This window comes from Myxocyprinus asiaticus, chromosome 21, assembly GCF_019703515.2.
Source record: "Myxocyprinus asiaticus isolate MX2 ecotype Aquarium Trade chromosome 21, UBuf_Myxa_2, whole genome shotgun sequence".
Classification (NCBI taxonomy): domain Eukaryota; kingdom Metazoa; phylum Chordata; class Actinopteri; order Cypriniformes; family Catostomidae; genus Myxocyprinus; species Myxocyprinus asiaticus.
Genome location: NC_059364.1, coordinates 47,517,566 through 47,543,572, shown reverse-complemented (window position 1 = coordinate 47,543,572; position 26,007 = coordinate 47,517,566). Strand labels below are relative to the sequence as shown.

At 43.9% G+C, this 26,007-nt stretch overlaps 1 protein-coding gene across 10 annotated transcripts in view; it reads right to left on the bottom strand.

The window, feature by feature from the left end:
- Positions 1 to 26,007, bottom strand: part of LOC127411731 (vitrin-like) — a 117,533-nt gene that overhangs the window by 78,949 nt on the left and 12,577 nt on the right. For 9 of the 10 annotated variants that reach the window (XM_051647444.1, XM_051647446.1, XM_051647447.1 and 6 more), the window contains exon 2: positions 25,904 to 25,986. In XM_051647444.1, the coding sequence (XP_051503404.1) occupies positions 25,904 to 25,937 (34 nt within the window). In that variant the 5' untranslated portion in view covers positions 25,938 to 25,986. Of the gene's footprint in view, positions 1 to 25,903; positions 25,987 to 26,007 lie in introns of those variants that run through there. The other variant, XM_051647453.1, reaches the window with a different exon arrangement.

The window sequence follows — 26,007 nt, the reverse complement described above, 5'->3', positions numbered from 1 at the left end:
GTCAGCGGGTTCCTCAGCTTGACATTTTCATGACAACGCCGTTATCATGTACACAAAACAAAAAAAATTAAGATGATAAAGATGACAAAATCCTAGATTAATTTGTTTGTCTCAGTTTAATATAAACTATCAGAAAGACTGAGGGGTGCACACAACGTTTTAAGACCTTTGCACAAAGGCGGCAACGTGAATATGAGGCGAATCACCGACGAATGGCCCTGGTAGCATATTCACACCTTTACAATAGGTGCCGTTAATCAGCAAACAATTTACCCCAGTATGGTAGGTGGCTCATTGCACCTTTGAGCTGATACGCCCTCCGCCCATCTCTACAAGCTGCAGCAGCGATGACAAGTGTGATGTTGATTTGCTCAATGAGAAAGAAAACTTTTGAGACACTTCACAAACTATTTCAGTTCACCTGCTTGACAAGTTGACTGACAGTATTACCATGTATACACAGTCTGAGGGGTGATAAGAAATAATCGAGAGTAAAAAATAATATTAAAGGTTAAAACGTTATCATTTGGAACAAAATGATATGCCACAGTCACGCATTCTGTATATTCTGTATATACTTGTGTTAAGTGCAATTGTTTAAAATCGCTGCTTAATGCACACTTATAATGACTGTTAAAGCAAATGTTTGACTGTATCTTATTGCCATGTACATCTACTTTTGTTATATTTGCTCAAAACCCTGCATGTTACAAATTAATCGTGATGAAATTTAAATGCACCAAGAGTGCAAGCAAAAAAGCAGATCTCAACAAACAAAACCCATCTTCTGGCTGACCCATTATTAGATACTTTAATACTGCTAACGACAGATGAGGCTGTTAACGACTATTAAAAATAGCACAGCAATAAAGATTTTGTTTTTTGGTATTCAAAGGCACATGGTGCACCGCAAGTCAAAGCAATAGTATTAATATTATTAATATTTGGTGAAGATAAACACTTAAGATCTGCACATTTGTTTATTAAAAAAGGTGATACAAAAGGCAAATATGCTGCGATATACAGTATATTATATTAGAGATATAAGAGAACTCACTTAAGATTAAATGCATAGGCCAAACAATGCAGCAATATGAAATAAATTATGAAAACAATCCACACAAGATCAGATCATTTTTAAAGTGGATACAAGGCAGTGGTGCAGCAATATCATTTTTATAGAACCTATAACAGATATTTTTTTTTTTTTTTTTTTTAAAGCATTTGATGCAAATGAGCTATACACATCCTCACTGCTGGTATAGGATTTCTTCCTCGAGTTACTTCAGTGTTAAATGTCGGTGGTCAAAACAACTTTCTGTGCTTTAGTGCAGTTGTGCTGGTTCTGGTAACTGCAACGACTTCTGACACGTGATCTAAAGCTTATATATTGGTCAGGACATTTCTTCGCTGGGCAAAGAAAAGAAAAATCGACACACTCACCGAAAAAAGAAAAGCTTTGCTTTGTCAACGCAAATGTTTGCTCCAGGTGAGAATGGCTCATTTGGAATCCATTGTTTTGATTCAAAATATTGATCGCAGGGAGAAATTGCACCACAAATTCACGTTTTGGTGTGCAAAGGCCTTTACGTGGCCAAGAACAAAGAAATTAGTCACTCATAATAATGAAATAAGACAACATGTTGGTCACAGCACCCGCAGTTAGTGAAAACACAACCAAAACTCTGTTGAAAACAAGACGAAAAGCAGTTTTCATCAACAGATGAAAAGCAAGTTAGTAAGATTTATTTCTACAATTTGAGAGTGCACGTTTGTATGCATGTTCAAATGTTTAATTTCTGTTAAATAGTTTTTTTTTGAGTCTGTGAAAGAATAATAATGATTAATGTAAGACTCTCAATCTCACAATTGTTATAGTCATTAAAAAAAGTGTATATATCAACGGATAGAATAATTCGCACGGTTTTGTAAGTATGGGTCCCAGGTAAACACAAAATGCCATTTTGGTTCCTTGGCCAAGAAAGTTTAAGAACCCCTATTCTCCTGGAATAGGTAGAATGCCCTGTCCAGTGGTTCAACAGGTTCTTGCATGCATATTGCACATTTAAAACGAGTAAGGTTTATAAGTCAAGTCATTTTTATTTATATAGTGCTTTTTACAGCACACATTGTTTCAAAGCAGCTTTACAGAAAATGATGCTGTAATGTCTGTTATGTTTTAAGTCCTCATTGAGCAGTTCAAATGAAAAATGTAATAAAAAATCCTGCTTTAAAAAATACTTGTCTTTAGGCCCCCAGTTAGCAAGCCAAATGCAACAGTGGCAAGGAACCCAAAACTCCATAAGACGTTAGTTAACATCCATTCCACTGTGTCCTTGAATTTCAGCAATCATTTATTTAAATGATTGACAAAGGTGACAAAGTGCCAGCTGTAGATGACTAGATGTAGAGACCTAAAGAGACCCGAGAAGCAGCACATATTCAACTTCAGATATTCCCATTAATTGACAAGAGACCCAGGCAGACCCATGCTGTCCTCACCTGGGCAGATACCTGATTCTTCCCAAATCTCATTTAATTAAATGGTTCAGTTTTAAGATGTGGACAGCACCCTGGATGATCATATAGCACCCTCTTATACTCTTGACATTGGAGCCTATGGATGTTCAATGGAGGGTTTGGACCAGTTGAATGGTCACAGGTGCCACAGACATTTTAAACTTGCGGCAAATTGTCCATTGTTGCCAAAGGTTTGCCGGAGGTTCACCACTATCAGCGAAGAGCTGCAAGCTTCTGGCAAACATTTTTCTAATTTGCATGTGAAAATAACGAGAGGCACATATTGATATTTATTTTTAAATAGAAACATATTGTTACACTTTATTGCATTATTCAATGTTTATGTTAAATCAGCAGTTGTCTTCATTTCTGAGTAGTTTCCTAGTCCTGGTTTAATCAGCATTTGTGATGTGGGCAGTAAGCCCACTGCTTTCACTAAAAAACCTTTTCTGTTAATATACTGACAAAAAGAGTTCCCCATCTGTCACTCACTCGACGTTGTGTCGATGTAATGACACTAGGGGTCACTCTTGGGAGCCCGAGACACCTCTGGTTTTTGATAAAAGGCCAATGAAAATTGGTGAGTGGTATTTGCATGCCAATCCCCTGGACATATGGGTATAAAAGGAGCTGGTATGCAACCACTCATTCAGATTTTCTCTTCGGAGCTGAACGGTCATGCTCACTGAGCTGAATTACTACTATTCATTCACCTCTGCTGGATCTGACGGCGCATCTCAGCGGCTTCTCCCTCCTCTGCACTGGTGCACTGCAGAGAACGCCCCTGGGCGCTTCGGCAGAAAAAAGAGAGTATATTTTCTGAAAGAGTTTATTTCTCTAAAAGAGTATATTTCTCTAAAAGAGTGGCACACACAGAACGTCTTTTTAAAGATGCCTTTCCGATTGTGTGTTATTCCTGGTTACGGTCGTTATCTCTCAACTTCGGATGGTCATGATCGCTGCCTTTCGTGTCTGGGCGCGACCCACACAGAGGCAGCGTTTGTGGATGGTTCATGTTCTCACTGCGAGAACATGAGCACGGCAACGTTGCGGTCGTGGCTTGCTTTCATAGGAAAGCAAGCCACCCCAGCAGCTCCCCGCCTCGGTCCTTCTACCTACGAGTTTGAGGCCAGCACGACTAGCACTGGGGGTGATTTGGGGACCCCAATGGGATCGCCTCCGCCGGGTATCCCCCCGCGGACCTCCCATTCCCCAGCACGCTCGTCTGCCCCAGTCGGGCTTCCGGATGAGTCTGCCGGCTCATCTCACGGCGAGTCTGGCCTCTTGTTCGGAGCCTGCGAAGATGATGAGCTCTCAAGCGCAGCATCGGAGAGCGGGCTTGTCCAGTCGGACGCAGAAGCCTCAGCTGGGCTCCCCCCCTCAGGGACAATTGCCCAGTCACAGGCTGATGCAGAGATGATGGACATACTTTCCCGGGCGGCCGCGAGCGTTGGGTTAAAGTGGAACCCTCCGCTCTCCCCTGAACCCTCGCAGCTCGATGATTGGTTCCTGGGCTCACGGCGCCACTCAAAGCAGCCATGCCCCGCTCCAGTGCCCTTCTTCCCGGAAGTGCACGAGGAGCTTTCGAAATCATGGGGGGCACCTTTTACTGCCCGGCCCTGATTCCTCAGTTCCCCCGCCCTCACTACCCTCAATGGCGGGGTGGCCAGGGGCTATATGGCGATCCCCCCGGTGGATAAGGCGCTCGCGGTGCACCTATGCCCGCAGAGCGCCGCCACCTGACGCGGACGCCCTAAGCTCCCGTCCAAGCCCTGTAGGTTCACGTCGTCCCTGGCGGCTAAAGCCTACAGCACTGCTGGACAAGCCGCCTCTGCCCTGCACGCCATGACTCTCCTGCCGGTCCACCAAGCCAAGGCGCTAAAAGAACTGCACGAGGGTAGTTCCGCCCCAGATCTGATGCAGGAACTGCACTCGGAGACTGACCTCGCTCTCCGAGTGACGAAGGTCACGGCGCGGTCTCTCGGGCGCACGATGGCCACATTAGTGGTCCAGGAGCGCCACCTTTGGCTCAACCTGGTTGAGATGGGTGAGGCCAACAAGACACGGTTCCTTGCTGCCCCCATTTCCCAGGCTGGCCTATTAGGCAACACCGTCGAGGACTTTGCCCAGCAGTTCTCGGCGGTGAAGCAGCAGATGGAGGCTATCCGGCATATCCTGCCCCGGCGCGGCAGGATAGCAGATGCCACTCGTCTCACAGTTGCCCGCTAAGAACCCACGGAGGTCGTCAAATGCCCCTGAGACAGGCGACCCAGGGTCGAAGAAACCCACTCACCTGGAGCTGGTAAGAAGACCACTCCATCCCCCGGTGGAGGGCCGGGTGGAGAATCTTTTGTTGCCTTTTTGTTAGATTTCGCCACATGCCCAAGTGGCTGCAGTACCAAACAGTTCAGCAAAAGAGCGGTTTCCTTCTTCCCTGGGTCACATACCCAGTGTGCACAGTCGTCCTTGGTGAAGGACGAAAACGCTGCTACCATGTACGTGGAGATCGCTACCCTCCTACGGAAGGGCGCGATAGAACCTGTCCCTCCGGCCGAGATGAAGAAGGGGTTTTACAGCCCCTACTTCATCGTTCTGAAAAAAGGCGGTGGGTTGCGGCCAATCTTGGGCCTGTGAGTACTGAACCAGGCCTTACACAGACTCCCGTTCAAGATGCTGACACAAAAACGCATTCTGGCGAGCGTCCGGCATCAAGATTGGTTCGCGGCAGTAGACCTGAAGGACGCATACTTCCACGTCTCGATCCTTCCTCGACACAGACCCTTCCTGCGGTTTGCATTCGAGGGTCAGGCGTATCAGTACAAGGTCCTCCCTTTCGGCCTGTCCCTGTCTCCTCACGTCTTCATGAAGGTCGCAGAAGCAGCCCTTGCCCCGTTAAGGGAAGTGGGCATTCGCATTCTCAACTATCTCGACAACTGGCTAATCCTAACTCACTCACGGGACATGTTGTGCGCACACAGGGACTTGATGCTCTCACACCTCAGCCGACTAGGGCTTCGGGTCAACTGGGAAAAGAGCAAGCTCCTCCCGGTTTAGAGCATCTCTTTCCTCGGTTTGGAGTTGGACTCAGTCTCTATGACAGCGCGCCTCACAAACAAGTGCGCCCAGTCAGTGCTGGCCTGTTTGAAGGCGTTCAAACAGAAAACAGTGGTTCCACTGAAATTTTTTCAGAGGCTCCTGGGGCATATGGCATCCTCAGCGGTTGCCCCCCCGCTTGGGTTGATGCATATGAGACCGCTTCAGCACTGGCTTCAGACTCGAGTCCCAAGATGGGCATGGCGCCACGGGACACATTGCGTGGTCATCACGCCGGTCTGTAACCGTCTTTTCAGCCCTTGGACCGACCTCTCGTTTCTATGGGCAGGTGTTCCCCTAGAACTGGTCTCCAGGTGCGTGGATGGGCCCGCGACTGCATTTGGCACATAAACTGCCTCAAGTTGTTGGCAATTCTGCTCGTCCTGCAGAGGTTTCGGCCGTTGGTCCAGGGCAAGCACGTGTTAGTTCGGACAGACAACACGGCAACGGTAGCATGTCAACCGCCAAGGCTTCGACCTGTGGCTTACGGGCTACTGTTATGATGTGCGAATTTCACTGCGTTCTCTCTTTGGTGGACGTCAACGTAGTGACTTGGCACCTCTCTGTAATATTTAGATGAAAGCGTTAGGAGTTAAATAACAACAACAACAAATTTTAAGCAGACTATAGTAAATTTACCAACCCTAATTCACTCTTAAGAGCACTTTCACACCACACTGGCTTATGTTTGGCAAGTTTTGAGAAGTAAATTTTCAAAAGAACCAAACTTTGAAGTAAGGATTCAAGTTATTACTTTGGATTCTTATGCATACACACTGTGACAGAACTGGCACGTAGGATTCCTCACACGGGGCACCAATTATTATGTAGGGCTTTACTGGTTGTTTAGATCAGTGTTACTATCAGAAATAATTAATAATTATTTCTGTAGTTATTAATTCATATTTAAATTAATCAATTGAATCTAACTCATTAAAACCTCATATGGGGCTCCAGTAAATGTAGTGTGCTACGTTTAGGAGCAAGTTTGGTTATTAGCAATAATTAATAATTATCAAAGATAATTATTAATTATTAATATCAATAGAACATTGATGAGAATCAATGTTTTTTTTTTAAATCCTTTAAATCAACAATTATCAAAGATAATCGTTAATTGTTAACATCGATGAAACATTAATTAAAATTAACACTAGCTTATTGATCATTCAAATTCAACAATCATCAAGGATAATTATCAATTATCAAAAATCAATAGAATATTAATAAGGATTAACATTGACGGGGCACCACCCTGAAATCAGGGACTAATAACCAGATACTAAAACAGTCTCAATATTAGATTGTTTTCTTAGGAAAATCGACATCCGAAGAATATCGATTTTCGGGAAAAAAAACAATGAATGAAGGTTTGAATCCGAGCACTGACATCCCGTCAGCATGACACAGGTGTATGCAAAACAAACCAAAACACTTCTCTTTGTAATATAACAAAGTTTATTTATGCAGTAATATCAATTAATAATTAATACAGTGCAGTCAATAAACTTCCGACTTACAACTACAAACTAAACAGTGATATGATTAGATATGGAAATAAAAATAATCCTGTAACACATAAGGTGTGTGTGTGTGTGTGTGGGTGTGGGTGTGTGGTTAGTACGAGAAAGAGAGAGATGACGGCCCTAAAGCTGATTTCGCGATCGTGGGAGAGAAAGCAGCTGTTAGTTCATCGCTCAGAGACGCTGTGGACGGCTTGTAAACAGTCCCGCGTTATTTGACTCTTTAATGGATGAACTCAGTTGCTGTCTCACCCGCGATGGCGAAATTGCACAACAGTCCAATTTGGTTGGACCACAATACAGCAAAACAAATTCGTGATAATTAATACCCTGAGTATTAATAATGAGCGGACATGGCGGTCCGTAAACTGTACAAGCAAAAAAACCTTGAAACACAAGAATAACACACTATAATATTCTATCTCTGCCCAGACGTAAACCTCATACTTGAATTGCAGGAGGACACAGGTAGAATGTGGTTTCCTCCGTCCTTTAACTCTGACCTGGTTCCTTGAGGCTTGGGTGATGACGGGAGGCCGTTTCCTCGCTCTGTCGGCGGGCGGTATGGCTGTTGATTCTCGGCGGGCTGGCAGAGAACTCAGAAATGTCGACTTGATTGAAGATGGAAGAGAAATCTTTAATCTCTTCACTTCTGTAGGCAAACGGATGAAGATGCGAATTGCTCAGCGGTCTCCTTCGGATCCGTTAGAATGTTCGGTTGAACACAGAGTAATCTCAACTCGTCCAGCGAGATGGAGATTGTATGGCCACAGTTTCAAGTCGACATTACTTCCTTGTGCCACAAGGTTGCACCTGAGAGCAGCGAAGAGCTGCGTCCACGCTGCAAACAAAGTTGCTGGAAGCAAATCCCGAAAGCATTTCAGAGGTATTTCAACTCCTGATGATGTCATGTTTGAGGGACATTCTGTTGTGTGCCTCATCCAATAGGAGTTGAGAGTTTGATCCTTTAGTGAGCAAGTCTTCATGGGATTTGTAGAGTGTTTTGGACTCCCTTTGTTTGATTTTGGCGCGATTTTTATCAGTAAGATTTACGACTTGGAATGTGGGGGCTTGAGTTAGGTTTTTACGACTGTGTTAGGCCTGCCTTTGTCTTCTATCTGAATTCATGAGGCCCAACAAAACGTCATGGTTACTTGCATAACCTCGTTGTGTCGATGTAGTGACACTAGGGGTCACTCTTTGGAGCCCGAGAGACCTCTGGTCTTTGATAAAAGGCCAATGAAAATTGGCGAGTGGTATTTGCATGCCACTCCCCGGACATACGGGTATAAAAGGAGCTGGTATGCAACCACTCATTCAGGTTTTATGCTGAGAAGCCGAGACCAGGTCCGGCCATTTCAGCGGGTAGTTCAGCGTTGTGGCAGGAGGGACACAATGTCTCGTTCCCTCCATCAGGGAACAGAGGTTACTCAAGTAACCATGACGTTCCCTATCTGTCACTCACTCTGCGTTGTGTCGATGTAGTGACACTAGGGGTCCCTATACGAAATGCCACAACTGGCTGAACTGTGTTACGTGAACTGGCGGTGTGTGACGGGCAGACCACTGTATGCCTCGTAGCCAGCACACCAGGCCGACACGTAACCTTCCCCAACATAGTTATAAGTGTCGAATGGCCCTTTGGGGACAAGTCGACTACCCAAAAGATAGAGACAGGCTAACCCAGTCGTGGCCTCTTTTCCCCTTCTTTTTTTTCACTCCCTAAAAAAGAAGGGGGATTATCCGACTGGGCCGCCAGGTCTAGTTGGGGGGTGTCCCTCCCAAGGGGAGGACACCACGGAGACCACACCTCGCCCAAAGAGAGGGGGGGATATTTAAGTTTAAAAATATGTCACATGGTCTTGCCGACCATGTGGAGAGTCTTCAAGGTAGATCCTTCCCAATGGGGAAGGAGTTACTACAAACATGGAGACTGGGAAAGAGGGGCTCTGCCCAAGGAAAACGCAGTTTGCCAACAGGGAAACGAATTAGCGGAAGATATTCATCGCATGGGGTTTTACCTTACAGGGAACCGCCACATCCGGAGCACCTACCCCAGAACAGGGCTCTTAGTTAGTACGTGTACTGGGCCGGCAGCGAGTCTCTCCGAACACTCGACTGCCACAGGGCTTGGAGGAAGTCAACCATGGAACATAGTTTGTGAACACTACAACACTAGCTATGGCTTCAATGAGCCAGTGGGCGATCCTCTGCTTGGAGACAATGCTTCCTTTCCGCTGTGCACCAAAGCAGACAAAGAACTGCTCAGAGATTCTAAAGCTCTGCGTGCGATCCAAATAGATGCGTAAAGCGCGCACCGGACACAGCAACGATAGGGCTGGGTCTGCCTCCTCCTGGGGCAGCGCTCGCAGGTTCACCACCTGATCCCTAAAAGGGGTTGTGGGAACCTTGGGCACATAGCCCGGTCAGGGTCTCAGGATTACGTGAGAGTAGCCCGGACCGAACTCCAGGCACGTTTCGCTGACAGAGAACGCTTGCAGGTCTCCTACCCTCTTGATGGAAGTAAGCGCAGTCAGGAGGGCAGTCTTCAAGGAGAGTGCCTTAAGCTCAGCTGACTGCAAAGGCTCAAAGGGGGCTCTCTGTAGACCCTGAAGTACTACAGAGAGGTCCCATGAGGGAAAGAGGTGCGGTCTGGAGTGATTCAGCCTCCTGGCGCCTCTCAGGAACCTGATGATCAGGTCGTGCTTCCCTAAGGACTTACCGTCGACCATACAGGCGCCTCGTAGAGAGGGCCCTAGCCTGAGTGAGTGTGTCTACCACCATGGGTGGTAGACCGCTTAGGTCTTCCGCATCCCATCCAGGGGCCAGACATGGAGATTCCAGAGGTCTGGTCATGGATGCCAGATGGTGCCCCGTCCCTGAGAAAGAAGGTCCTTCCTCAGGGTAATTCGCCGCGGGGGGGGGGGGCTGTCGTGAGGAGTGTGAGGTCCGAGAACCACATCTGGGTGGGCCAGTAGGGTGCTACCAGGATGACCTGCTCCTTGTCCTCCCTGACCTTGCACAGGGTCTGTGTAAGTAGGCTCACTGGGGGAAACGTATATTTGCGCAGGCCAGGGGGCCAGCTGTGTGCCAGCGCGTCTATGCCAAGGGGGCTCTCGGTCAGGGCATACCAGAGGGAGGATTCTTGGGAGGCGAACAGGTCCACCTGTGCCTGTCCGAATCGACTCAAAATCAGCTGGACCACCTGAGGGTGGAGTCTCCACTCTCCCCTGAGGGTAACCTGCCGTGACAGCGCGTCCGCTGTAGTGTTGAGGTTGCCCGGGATGTGAGTGGCTCGCAGCGACTTGAAGTGCTGCTGACTCCAGAGGAGGAGACGGCGGGCGAGTGGTGACATACAACGAGAGCGCAGACCGCCTTGTCACTACGTTGACGTCCACCAAAGAGAGAACGCAGTGAAATTCACACATCATAACAGTATGACCAGAACCTCTCACCTGTGCATTCGTGCTAGCATAATATCAACTGTAAAACAACAAGCTATCAGAGCAACTGTTACAAGAATTTTTACTGCCCCAGTAAAATGAGTCACCAATCGCCATGCGTGACTGGAGCTGAAGCTCCACAGAGGTTAGTCGACCCAGCACTGCAAGATGTGGTCGCTGCGGTCCTCCGTCTCCCCGTAGAGGAGAGAGATAACCTTAACGGCTACAATATTAGTCGTTGTGATGAAGCATTGCAGAAACTAGTTGATTATGTCAACAACCCGGTCGGAAAGCCAATGCGCACAATCCTGGACCTTGTGGGCCAAATGTTCCTTCTTCATCACCGCAGAACCCAAATGCAAACCGCAGAGCACCAGGCCCAGCTCGCCCAGCTGCAGAGCAGCTACCAAGCAGTGCAGAAGGAAAATCTCAGCCTGCACCAAGACGTTAGGTGCGCCCAAACTGAGAAAGTCCAGGCACAGGAAGATAATGCCCGGATGCAGGAGGAAAACGAAACCCTGCGCAGGCAGCTTCAAGCTGCCCAGCTAAGAGCAGAGTCAGATCAGGTAAGAGCAGCTGAAACGCACAGCACAACATCTGACATAGGAGAGGGCCCCCTCTTTAGCGATACGCGTAGGAATGTGCCCCTGAGAAACCCAGGGACACACGCTAGGAGCTGAGCTACCCCTAGTGGTACAGTTTCTGACTTCATACTCCAAGACACCTTTCAAACTCCTCCAGTGGCTCGCTGGTTGGATGCAGGTGCCCCTCCTTATAGTTGCCCCCCCCAGTCAGTTTTCAGTCACGCCACCTTGCGTTTCAAACCGACTGATTCCACACCACAGAGGGGGGGAAATTATTGTCAAGACCAGAGTGGTGTAAGCGGCTCGAAGATCCCATTAGCCAGGGAGCCGTACGCAACCGGGGTCCACCCCCACGTGTCGACTGGACTCCTTCCCCACCACAAAGGGGAGGAAGTCGTCCTCATCGCTATAGCGATCCGAGTGACTATGATGTTTTGGATGACTCAGACGACCCATGGTCATACTGACACCAACGTTTGTGCATCCGACAACTCGAGTCCCTCGCAGGGGACATAGAACGCTTTGACCCAAGTATTCAAACATCGATAATTATCTTAGGGAAATTGAGCACTGCCTGGTTGATTTGCCTTATGCTTCGTCGCGTGAAAAACTCAAGCTTATATGGAAGACCACGGTAAGGAGTGTCCATGCGTTCATGGAAACGCTACCGACTGGAACACGAAACCGCTACTCAGCTCTGTGTATAGCCCTATGCGAGGAGTATTCGCTGTATATCTACGAAGCCTCCGCTACCATAGCTGCTTTCGCCATCACCCAGAAGAGGCACGAGCCTCCGCGTGAGTATTATAGACGCCTGAGAACCACGTACTTCCAAGGAAGTAATGCACCAGGTCTGGAGGAGGAACGAGCTTTCAAGTCTCTTTTCCTTCACAACCTCCACGAGTGCGTGCGATATGACCGTCACGATGCACTGCAGAATGGGCAACCCTACCATGCAGGAAATCAGAAGATACGTGCAACTGGCATGGGAGACACGCGTGCGCCCTGCCCGAGGGCACGAAGGTGACGCCAGAGCCCTGGGGATCCAAGCCTCAGAATATGCAGACCTAGTGCTTGAAGGCAACAAAATGCCTCACGTTAAGGTGAATGCTAGAACAGGACCCCAAAGGCGCCGATCACCCCACCAGCAGGGTAAGCAACAGAACCAAGGGGGTGGTGACCAGACACACCCCCAGGGTCATGGCAGGCCTAAACAACAAAACGTTCGTTGGCCGAAAAGAAATGCACGTTTCGAACGAAAACCCAAACAAGAACGTGAGTGGGTAGGTAAGGTTTCAAATCCCCTCAGAGAACAAGATTTGCGAGAGGAAATGGAGGATATAAGGAGACGCTTTACTGAGTTAGTAACTAAGCTTGACATGCTCCATTGTTCACCACGTCCAACGACCTCCTCAAAGGAACACGGCACTGAAACCCTGTCAGTATGACTAGACGATGTACCCCCTCCCATTAACGCCAAAGTTTACTTTGTAGGTCGGGAAAAGGGGAACAGTGTCCAAGTTGCTCCCCAAAACAGTCACTCCTAACATGCCACACCCTCCTTTTCTGACCTTCTTGGGCGATCTGTACCATAAGGGCAATGCCTGACACATGGGTCATTCAGCTCCCACACACTACTCGACACCGGTTCCGAAATAGTCTAATGGGTTCCAACATCTTTGCAGAGGTGGCTACAGCAAAGCTCTCCCTTGGCAAACCGTTATAGACAAAGACCTGCAATGTAAGCATCACAAGCTACACGCAAGATAGGTCGTCTATCACAAAACGGCCTGGATTGACACCTTTCAAGGGATGATGCATTAATACAGAACCACTGTTAGTTGCCCAGGACCTACTGAACCGATTGGCTCCACTCATTGACTGCCATCGTGGACACATGTGGGCCCAGGTTGACATACCGAGACCACTTGGTCCAGAAAACAGTTCGCCAGCTTCAGATGCACACGTCGCCATTGTCCAAAAATCCAGCAGAGACGACGACTCCAATAAGAACAATTACAGGGCCTGGGTAAAACCCTTCAGGGTACTATAGTCACTGTAAATTTGCAATCCGTTCTTATCAATAACACTTTGCACGCTTTAGGGATTTTGTCAGATAAAACAACTTATGCGTGTATCGTTAGAGATCTAATGCAGGACCTCAGGGAAATTAGCTCCTCAGTCAACAGTCTGAGTGGCGGAAGGATTCCAGCTTACCTGGTCTCCCTAGACCTTGTCGAACAAATCCTTAGATCTGCTACTATCTCCGTTGTGCAACCTTCACAGATACACATGGCTTATAGTTTTGGCATTGAAATTCCAAACCATGTAAATCCTCAGAACCTCAAAATAGGATTTATCCTCAATATACTATCATAGGCAGAATATATATAGACTAAAATCTGTATTTAATGTTGGTTTTCAGAGAGGTAATGCACACATTCACCTCAAAACACAACCAACACTCGCCGACCATGATGAGGACCCCTCGCTCTACCTTATCCCTAACCTAAACATGTGTACCAAGACAAAGAACATTCATTGGGTTTGTCCAAACACAACCCCTTTGTTAGAGAGGTGACTAATTACCTCCCTGAACAAGTGTCATGGTAGCATGTCCATCAAAGATGAAGGAACAGAGACAAGGGTAGAGCGAGCAGGCAGTCGCTGGCTCGTTAACACACCAGCCACCGAAGTCCCAATGTCATACGACTGCCATGATACAGCCACTAAACTAAGGCTAACAAACCAAATGGTGTTCTTAATGGTTCCCCAAGGAGCCACCGTGCACATTGACGATATTGTCCTCCATCATCTCAATGTCGACAAAAATGACACAGAAATTGAGATCAAGGACACATTTAGAGGTCACAGCCTCACTGTTGATGACACCCTTCAACAGCAGCTTCAGGCTGAAGGGACGAAATTAGTGAAGTTCAGTCTCAAACCGACTGGCTTGACCACTATATTTCCTAGTCACATAAGCAGAACACCCTATCAGTTTGGTTGCCCTCTGGCTCCTCCTTAGTGGTTGGATCATCGCAATTATTGCACACGCCATGTACAGGTACATTCAACACCTACAGGCCAGACTGGACTCATTTCTCATACAGCCGCGTTTTACAAACCAGTCTGAGCCCATCCCACAGGTTAACCCCATCATTTCCAAGGATAAGCCTTTTAAACTTTAACCCTCCTTTCCTCTAACATTTTGTTCCTAGTAACCAATGTCAGGTTCTACTTTGATTTTGTGTTATGACCAAAGAACAACAAAGGATTGTGTTATGGTTAATGCTGTGCCTTCCAATAACTTGAAATGTTTATGTGTGATGAATGTAGTTTTAGATTTAGCTAGAAGTTCTGTGCCCAGATGTGCCTCAATCTCTGTCCAGACGATAAAGCCTCTGTGAACTCTTATGAACTGTATGGACTGTGCAAGCATTTTTTTTTCCTATCAGGAATACATGGATGGCGTAACCCACAGGTTACTGTGAACCGACAAGAACTGTTCAGACCTTCAGTTGCTCTAAAGATGCTGGACAACAACCAACTCTTCAGACCAAAGGGGGGAATGTTGGGCCTCATGAATTCAGATAGAAGACAAAGGCAGGCCTAACACAGTCGTAAAAACCTAACTCAAGCCCCCACATTCCAAGTCGTAAATTATACTGATAAAAATTGCGCCAAAATCAAACAAAGGGAGTCCAAAACAGACTACAAATCCCATGAAGCCTTGCTCACTAAAGGATCGAACTCTCAACTCCTATTGGATGAGGCACACAACAGAACGTCCCTAAAACATGACATCATCAGGAGTTGAAATACCTCTGAAATGCTTTCGGGATTTGCTTCCAGCAACTTTGTTTGCAGCGTGTGGACGCTGCTCTTCGCTGCTCTCAGGTGCAACCTCGTGGCACAAGGAAGTAACATCCGACTTGAAACTGTGGCCATACAATCTCCATCTCGCTGGACGAGTTGAGATTACTCTGTGTTCAACCGAACACTCTAACGGATCCGAAGGAGACCGCTGAGCAATTAGCATCTTCATCCGTTTGCCTACAGAAGTGAAGAGATTAAAGATTTCTCTTCCATCTTCAATCAAGTCGACATTTCTGAGATCTCCGCCAGCCCACCGAGAATCAACAGCCGTACCGCCCGCCGACAGAGCAAGGAAACGGCCTCCCGTCATCACCCGAGCCTCAAGGAACCGGGTCAGAGTTAAAGGACGGAGGAAAACACATTCTACCTGTGTCCTCCTGCGATTCAAGTAAGAGGTTTACGTCTGGGCAGAGACAGAATATTATAGTGTGTTATTCTTGTGTTTCAAGGTTTTTTTGCTTGTACAGTTTACGGACCGCCATGTCCGCTCATTATTAATACTCAGGGTATTAATTATCACGAATTTGTTTTGCTGTATTGTGGTCCAACCAAATTGGACTGTTGTGCAATTTCGCCATCGCGGGTGAGACAGCAACTGAGTTCATCCATTAAAGAGTCAAATAACGCGGGACTGTTTACAAGCCGTCCACCGCGTCTCTGAGCAATGAACTAACAGCTGCTTTCTCTCCCATGATCGCGAAATCAGCTTTAGGGCCGTCATCTCTCTCTCTCTCTCGTACTAACCACACACCCACACCCACACCCCTTATGTGTTACAGGATTATTTTTATTTCCATATCTAATTTTATTATTTTATTTTAATATCACTGTTTAGTTTGTAGTTGTAAGTCGGAAGTTTATTGACTGCATTGTATTAATTATTAATTGATATTACTGCATAAATAAACTTTGTTATATTACAAAGAGAAGTGTTTTGGTTTGTTTTGCATACACCTGTGTCATGCTGACGGGATGTCAGTGCTCGGATTCAAACCTTCATTCATTGTTTTTTTTTCCCGAAAATCGATATTCTTCGGATGTCGATTTTCCTAAGAAAACAATCTAATATTGAGACTGTTTTAGTATCTGGTTTTAGTCCCTGATTTCAGGATGGTGCCCCGTCAATGTTAATCCTTATTAATATTCTATTGATTTTTGATAATTGATAATTATCCTTGATGATTGTTGAATTTGAATGATCAATAAGCTAGTGTTAATTTTAATTAATGTTTCATCGATGTTAACAATTAACGATTATCTTTGATAATTGTTGATTTAAAGGATTTAAAAAAAACTAACATTGATTCTCATCAATGTTCTATTGATTTTAATAATTAATAATTATCTTTGGTAATTATTAATTATTGCTAATAACCAAACTTGCTCCTAAACGTAGCACACTACATTTACTGGAGCCTCATATGAGGTTTTAATGAGTTAGATTCAATTGATTAATTTAAATATGAATTAATAACTACAGAAATAATTATTAATTATTTCTGACAGTAACACTGATCTAAACAACCAGTAAAGCCATACAGTTTCATGAAATTATATTTTGAGGTATAATTTTTTCATAGTTTTGGGTTTTATTTTCAATTTGAAATCAGCAACATTTATTAGTTCACAGTGTTTTTCTTTACACATTCTGCGCTGTTGAAGCGACATATTACATTTTGGTTTTCTTTTCAACAACTAAACAGAAGTGTAAGTGGTGCTTCCAGTTTATAGTAGCAGTAATGACAGGAAATATCTTTGATGGAAGCAGCTGATGGTAAGGTTCATAATTTTGTCGAAAAAAACAAACAAAAAAACAACTGTAACGTCACAAATTTCTACAACGACCCCATACCCCTCACAAAAAAAAACAAAAAACAAAAAAAAAACAGCAGAACAAAACATTTACCACTGTGAACTAATAAATGTTGCCGAGTTCAAAGTGAACATTACATCCCAAGATATCATCTCTCCTAATTTTTTAGATGAAGGAACAGCTGATTCATTTTGCATAATGCATTAAATGCATACAATACTGTGCAAAAGTCTTAGGCACATAAGTTTCTTCACAAAAACATTTGTCTTAAGATGGTTATATATATTTTCAGCTTTAGTGTGTCAATAGGAAATATACATTTTAGACTCCCAAACATTTCTTATATATTCAAATAGAATAGAATAGAATAGAAGAGACAGAAGCAATTGAGACAGCCGAAATAGATAGAAGAACTGTGACATATTCTCCAAGAAGCTTGGAACATCCTATCTGCCAACAACCAAGAAAAACTGTATCCAGGTGTACCTAGGAGAATTGGTGCTGCTATGAAGGCAAAGGAGGTCACACCAAATATTGATTTACCTTTTGTTATGTTTACTGGACTTTGTATGACGTTAATTGATGAATGAAAACTATTTATGGCATTTTTATTATTAAATCTTACAATAATAAAGCAAAAAAAGAAATAAATATATAAATATATATATAAATACACACACACACAAACAACATTTAAACCCAACAACCACCCCTACCCCTCCCAATCTCCATCCCTGCCCCCCAACAAACATCCCCCTGGTCACACATGAGTAAATACACAGAAAAAAGCAAACACACACACACACACACACACACACACACACACACACACAAATAAATAAATATATATAATCATACTCAACCAAAACTACAATACTTTCTCCACGCCCCACCCCGAAAGCCCTCCAAAAACTCAAAATAATTACCCAATTTCCCACCAAACAAATCTAAGTTACCCTGTCTTCCAAATGACACCTCTTCAAAAGCCGTCACCCTCCCCATCTACGTGCACCACTCCCGAAATAGGGGCGGACCAGCTGACCTCCAACCCCTCAAAATAACCTGCCTGGCGATCATCACACAGGTCAGAACCCAATTCTCTATGTGACTATTCCCCACATCAATGACAGCCCCTAAAACACAGAGTCTGGGGCAAAACGAAATCCGAGTGCCCACCACATCACATACAAAACTCTGAACCTTCAACCAGAATTCCTGGATCTCATTAAACAACCAAAAAACATGGGCCATGTCTCCATCCTCCAACTGGCATCGCCAGCAGGTGGGTGTGTCTAGAGGGGGTCCCATAAAATCTATGTAAAAACTTGAATTGCATACGGTGCACCCTTGCGTCTCTAGATACAGATTTGACATTTTTTGGAATCCTAGCCCACACTCCCTCCTCCAATACCAAGTTGAAATCTTTCTCCCATAATTTCTTGATAGAAGTAAAAGCTCCGTCCCCCAGATTCTAAATTAGAAGGGAGTAATACACAGATGTCCCATGACCTTTTCCAAAAGCAGTAATCACCACTCCCGAGAATCTGCCGCTTTAGGGGCTATATGTATAAGAGATGTCATAACTTAATCGGTTAGCCAAAATCTTTGACAATATTTTAATATCTAACTGGATCAGGGAAATTGGACAATAACTCTTACACTCACTTGGATCTTTGTCTTTTTAAGAATCAGACTGATTCGGGCTTGTGTCATGGTTGGCGGAATGATTCTGATAAACTTCTAACAAAAGTGGAGCCAGTTCTGTAGCACAAGTAGGGATACACCGATACCACTTTTTCTCTTCCGATCCGATTCCGATATTGGAAATCTCAGTATCTGCCGATACTAATCCCAATCCGATACAGTGTTGTTTTTTTGCATAATCAGTTTAGAATATCTTTACATTATTGTGTGGAACTAATTGGGTGTACTCTTTAAAATGTAAAGAAACACAAACCTCTAACTACACATTATTTCAATATAAATGTATAGCTTATAAAAAAAAAATAAAAAAAAATAAAAAACCTTATTATTAACTAGTATACTGGATAATGTAGCAGCAAAATTAACAGTAATTCCATTATAAGTCATCAGTAGAAAAGAAGCTGTTTTTTTTTTTTTTTTTTTTTTTGCAAAAAATGTTCAACTTGTATCTGGACTTTAAAGGATTCAGATCTCTTTTTTTGTTCAATTTAGTTATAAGATATCAGCTCACTTTTCATTCACACAGCTATTTTTTGGAACTCATTCAACTTAAATATTATTATAATTTGTAAACAAATGATAATAATAATATTATAATAGTAATATATAGTAATATACAGTTGTGCTCAAAGGTTTGCATACCCTGGCAGAAATTGTGAAATTTTGGCATTGATTTTGAAAATATGACTGATCATGCAAAAAAACTGATTCATTTAAGGATAGTGAACATATGAAGCCATTTATTATCACATAGTTGTTTGGCTACTTTTTAAATCATAATGATAACAGAAATCACCCAAATGGCCCTGATCAAAAGTTTACATTTGAATGTTTGGCCTTGTTACAGACACACAAGGTGACACAGGTTTAAAAGGAAATTAAAGGTTAATTTCCCACACCTGTGGCTTTTTAAATTGCAATTAGTGTCTGTGTATAAATAGTCAATGAGTTTGTTAGCTCTCACTTGGATGCACTGAGCAGGCTAGATACTGAGCCATGGGGAGCAGAAAAGAACTGTCAAAAGACCGGCATAACAAGGTAATGGAACTTTATAAAGATGGAAAAGGATATAAAAAGATATCCAAAGCCTTGAAAATGCCAGTCAGTTCTGTTCAATCACTTATTAAGAAGTGGAAAATTCAGGGATCTCTTGATACCAAGCCAAGGTCAGGTAGACCAAGAAAGATTTCAGCCACAACTGCCAGAAGAATTGTTCGGGGTACTAAGAAAAACCCACAGGTAACCACAGGAGAAATACAGGCTGCTCTGGAAAAAGACGGTGTGGTTGTTTCAAGGAGCACAATACGACGATACTTGAACAAAAGAAAAAAAGAAGCCTTTACTGCGCCAATGCCACAAAAAAGCCCGGTTACAATATGCCCGACAACACCTTGACATGCCTCACAGCTTCTGGCACACTGTAATTTGAAGTGACGAGACCAAAATAGAGCTTTATGGTCACAACCATAAGCGCTATGTTTGGAGAGGAGTCAACAAGGCCTATAGTGAAAAGAATACCATCCCTACTGTGAAGCATGGTGGTGGCTCACTAATGTTTTGGGGGTGTGTGAGCTCTAAAGGCACGGGGAATCTTGTGAAAATTGATGGCAAGATGAATGCAGCATGTTATCAGAAAATACTGGCAGACAATTTGCATTCTTCTGCACGAAAGCTGCGCATGGGATGCTCTTGGACTTTCCAGCAAGACAATGACCCTAAGCACAAGGCCAAGTTGACCCTCCAGTGGTTACAGCAGAAAAAGGTGAAGGTTCTGGAGTGGCCATCACAGTCTCCTGACCTTAATATCATCGAGCCAATCTGGGGAGATCTCAAACGTGCGGTTCATGCAAGATGACCATAGACTGCATGACCTGGAGGCATTTTGCCAAGATGAATGGGCAGCTATACCACCTGCAAGAATTTGGGGCCTCATAGACAACTATTACAAAAGACTGCACGCTGTCATTGATGCTAAAGGGTGCAATACACAGTATTAGGAACTAAGGGTATACAGACTTTTGAACAGGGGTCATTTCATTTTTTTCTTTGTTGCCATGTTTTGTTTTATGATTGTGACATTCTGTTATAACCTACAGTTGAATATGAATCCCATAAGAAATAAAAGAAATATGTTTTGCCTGCTCACTCATGTTTTCTTTAAAAATGGTACATATATTACCAATTCTCCAAGGGTATGCAAACTTCTCAGCCCACTCTTGTATTCCTTGTACACACATGACTGTGTGGCAACACATAGCTCCAATACCATCATTAAGTTTGCTGATGACATGACGGTGGTAGGTCTGATCACTGACAATGATGAAACAGCCTACAGAGAGGAGGTGCACACTCTGACACACTGGTGTCAGGAGCACAACCTCTCCCTCAACGTCAGTAAGACAAAGGAGCTTGTAGTGGACTTCAGAATAAAAGACAGAGAACACAGTCCCATCACCATCAATGGAGCACCAGTGGAGAGAGTCAGCAGCTTCAAGTTCCTGGGTGTCCACATCACTGAGGAACTCACATGGTCCATCCACACTTAAGTCGTTGTGAAGAAGGCTCATCAGCGCCTCTTCTTCCTGAGACGGCTGAGGAAGTTTGGAATGAACCGCCACATCCTCACACGGTTCTACACCTGCACTGTAGAGAGCGTCCTGACTGGCTGCATCTCCGCCAGGTACGGCAATAGCACAGCCCACAACCGCAAAGCACTGCAAAGGGTGGTGCGAACTGCCAGACACATCATTGGAGGTGAGCTTCCCTCCCTCCAGGACATATATGCCAGGCAGTGTGTGAAAAAAGCTCGGAGGATCATCAGAGACTCCAGCCACCCGAGCCATGGGCTGTTCTCATTGCTACCATCAGGCAGACGGTATCGCAGCATCAGGACCCGCACCAGCTGACTCCATGATAGCTTCTTCCCCCAAGCAATCAGACTTTTGAACTCTTGATCTCCCACAATCAAAATACATCAGCACTGCACTTTATTACCCTTACTCTTATATCTCACACCGAACTGTCATAAATTATACTATTATTATATTATATTTTCTCTTAACAACTTACTATCAACCGACAGCCTGAATGTCAATACAGTACAATACAACCTACTGTACATTCTATATATGCTATATATACTTTTTTTTATTGAATAATGTGTATCTATATTGTGTGTATTGTATACTGTACAGTATATGTTATTATTTGTATATTGTGTTGTGTGTAATTATGTGTATATTAGACTTTAAATTGTGTTGTGTTAAATTTATGTTATTGTAAATTGGTATATGTCTCATCACTGTCATGACTGCTATTTTGATCGGAACTGCACCCAAGAATTTCACACACCATTGCACTTGTGTATATGGCTGTGTGACAATAACAGTGATTTGATTTTGATTTTGATTTGTTCATCGTGTCTATACCCTGTCTGGATATTACTCACCTGCTGTTTGCCACTCTGCTCAACTGGATTTACTCACAATGTTTACATCACTGTTTTGATCATCTGTTCAATAAACCCTGCTACTGAGTTCATACAGTATCTCTGCCTCCGTGACACCTTTAACTTTTAAACCCTCATGCTTTTATTTTGACATTCTGAACTCTCCAGGAAGTCCTGTATGTGTCTGTTTGCAGGAAAGTTCACAGTAGTTTAATTTGCTTCTTATTCAAATTCTGGTAAAAATGCACCTCCGGTTCCATTCTAAATGCTTATAAGTGAACCAAACTACTGAGCATCTACATCTGAGATGTTGTTCGTGAGTTGCGCTGAAATATTGCGCACCGCGTGTAGGCTAAAAATAGGCACGCGTGTGTGTACCGTGTGAAGGCTAAAAATAGGCACGCGTGTGTGTAAACAGAGCAGCGCCATTCAATAACGCACAAAATAGCAATTATATCTGTATTTCAATCAGGTCAATTCCCTGAGGCCATCAGATGACATTTGGCGCTTCAGCTCTGCCTCTTTTAATATTCCCTTCCAACTCCACGAGTTCTCGTGCTTTGGATGTTTTGATGAATGAGGCATACTGTATGATCCGACCCCTAAGAACCGCTTTAAGTGCCTCCCAAGCCACACCCACAGAGGATACTGAGGACCTGTTGGTCTCCATATAAAGATTGATTTCAGCATTTAACATTTGTTGGAAATCAGGATTTTGCAAAAGGGATATATTAAAGCGCCATATGATTTATTTTTCTCCATATGTGGCAACACCTCTAAACTCACCAGAGCGTGATCTGAAACTAAGATGTTTCCAATTGAGCAATCAACAACAGATGAAATGAGGGACTTAGATACCAAAAAAAAAAAAATCTATTCTAGAATAAATCTTATGAACTGATGTAAAAATGTATAGTCTCTACCAGATGGGTTCAAATGTCTCCAAATATCTGTAAGACCAAAGATTTTTACACATCCTGTGAAACATCAGTGTTGCTCTAGGGGGCTTACACACTTTTGCTTCACTATGATCAAGGACTGAATCCATCAAAAGATTAAAGTCTCCTCCCAATATCATGAGGGGTGCCAGTGGCTTGCAATATCCCTTCAGGATCTATAAAAAAAAAAAGCCCTGATCATCAGCGTTAGGTGTGTAAATATTAGCCAAAATCAACCTTTGCCCCTGAATTTCTGCTAAAACAAGAATGACTCTTCCTAATTTATCTTTAATCTGTTTGAGACATTTGAATTGTAGATGTTTACTTATCAATGTAATGACTCCCCTGCTCTTACTTGAGCCAGCACTAAAGAAAACATGCCCACCCCATATCTTCTTGCGGGGAAAGATGTGTTTCTTGAAGAAACATTATATCATATTTCTTACGTTTAAGAAAAGAAATAACCTTCTTTCTTTTTATGGGGTGCCCCAACCCATTCACATTCCACATGAAGAGAGACAGTCCACTCATATTAACATTTGACATTTTGACATGTTAGAAAAAATAGACTGTGTGTCAAAAATAAAACTATAAAGACCACATTCCCCATTAGTGCAACACTGAAACCCCAAACTTCCCCCGAAGTAAACAAACAGAAAAAAGAAAAATGTGCGCATTAACCCCACACATGACAGCGCCAACCAGCGTCCATCCCTCTAAACTCAAACAGTCCATGTACGCCTACGAGAGTCCCCGCGACAACTTTGCCGTTGGACCACTCAAGTCCGGTGTTTCTATACATATTTTGTGAGACAGAATTATATAACAGAAAATAATCTATAAAACAAACTCCAGCCAATAGGCAAAATAAACACAAAGAACATGTAGATTCATTCACAAAACTGTATCGAAGGTGTGTTCCTCCCCAAAACAAACTCAAGCCTCTAGCGGAACCAGCATACAAACAAAACAAAAAAACCTTCAGTTTCCTCGGACAGTCAAATGAATGTTCAGTGAGCCGGCCGTTCATGAATGCAGCAGATGACCTAATCCTTCCAATGTCCTGCAAAAAATACTCCACAAAACAAACTCCAGCCAATAGGAGGCATAAACACAAGGAGCATGCAGATTCATCCACAACTGTCCCGAAGGAGTGTTATTCCACAAAACAAACTCCAGCCGCTAGGCAGAACCAGCACAAAAATAAACAAGAAAGGCACCCAGCTTCCTCAGACGGTCAAGTGAATGTTCAGCATGTTCAGAGTCAAGCTCACTTGTGGGCCACGTGAGAAACACACCATGACTTCCTCAGTCCATTGATTTTATGAAAGACATCGCTTGTTGTTGGTATGTAAATATTTTGCAGCCATCCTTCTATTCTCAATTTGGCCGGGAACATCAGTGCAAAAGTGATCCTCCGTCGATGCAAGAGTTTTTTGAAGGAGTGTTACTACACAAAACAAACTCCAGCCACTAGGCGGAACCAACACAAAAAGAAACAAACAAAAAAGGCATCCAGCTTCCTCAGACAGTCAAGTGTATGTTCAGGGAGTCAAGCTCACTTGGGAGCAACGTGAGAAACACCAAATGGCTCACTCACCCCATTGTCTCTATGAAAGTCAATGCTTGCTGTGGGCATGTAAATATTTTGCGGCCATACTTAGTATCTATTCTCAATTTGGCTGGAAACATCAGTGCAAAAGCGATCTTCCATTGATGTAAGAGTTTCTTGCATTCCTTGAATCGATCACATTTCTCTCTGGGAAGTCTGGGAACAAGAAAATGCTGTGGTTCTTCCAAGAAAGCTTTCCTTTACTCCTCCCCTCGCATAACACAAGATCTTTATCGGATGATCTCAGAAATTTGGCCCAATTGATCGGGGCCTGTCTCCCTCAGCCGATCTCCGAGCCGGGACTCTGTGAGCTTGCTCAATTTCAAGCTTATGGCCTGTTATGACAAGCAGACTCGGGAAGAGCTCATCTAGGAATTTCACCATATCTCGGCCTTCCTCATGCTCAGGAATTCCAACAATTCGGACGTTGTTTCGCCGATTACAATTCTCAAGGTCTTTCAGCTTTTCCCAAATGTGCTGCAAATCTATTTTGGTCGCTAGCAGGTTAGCAGCTAATTCCCTCTCCGATGACTACAGATAATCGATCCATTTCTTGATGTCCCCGATTCTTGTAACCAACTCAGTGAATTTCGTTTCCGTCGCAGTAATTGATCGACGTATTACAGCAAGATCCTCCAAGTCCGCCACGACCTTCGCCAGCATTACAGACATGCTCGACAGCTGCCGTTGAATTTCTCCCGCCACACTGTCCAAACCGAGTCCCTGGTCTGAGGCCCTGTCAGGGGTGTCAGCCTGAGCACATAAGTGTCTTTTAATATCTCTAGAGCACGAGAATTTTGAATTCTTTGACATGTTGACTTCATAGAACAGTTAAGTAGCAGGGTGTATCGAATCTCACTGGTCTATGACATAAAAATAATGAAAAACTAGCAAAGTGCGCAGAGCTCGCCGTTCACACGTCCGACCCCCGCATGGCACCATGCGACTCTATGACATTATTTTTGAAAACATCCTCACTATGCAACATTTTACCCAAGTGCCTAAAACTTTTGCACTGTACTGTATATAACACAGATTTCTTTTGAAATTGTCACATGATATTACACCTGTGGACACATTTTAGTCAGCAAAATTATCAAGATATCTTGAGAACCTAACTTTATGAGTATAACAACATAGAATCCCTTTGCATCAGTCTGACGCCAAAGGTTGTTTGGTTGAAATCAATGGGCTCACTGGACCCACTGCTAAACAGATGCTGAGGGTGTCTATATAGTGACACACAGGGGTCTTAAACAAGCAACAGTATTTGACGCCTTGAAAGTGAGAATGGGTTGTCAGAAATACAGTATATACAGACAGAAAACAAGCAAAAATAAACTTACCGATGAATACAGCAGTGAGATGTGGTTTAATCATCTTGAGCTGCAAATTCAGTCAATATTTTCTCAAATTGCCGTATTACGTCCTGTAATGCAAGAAAGGAAAG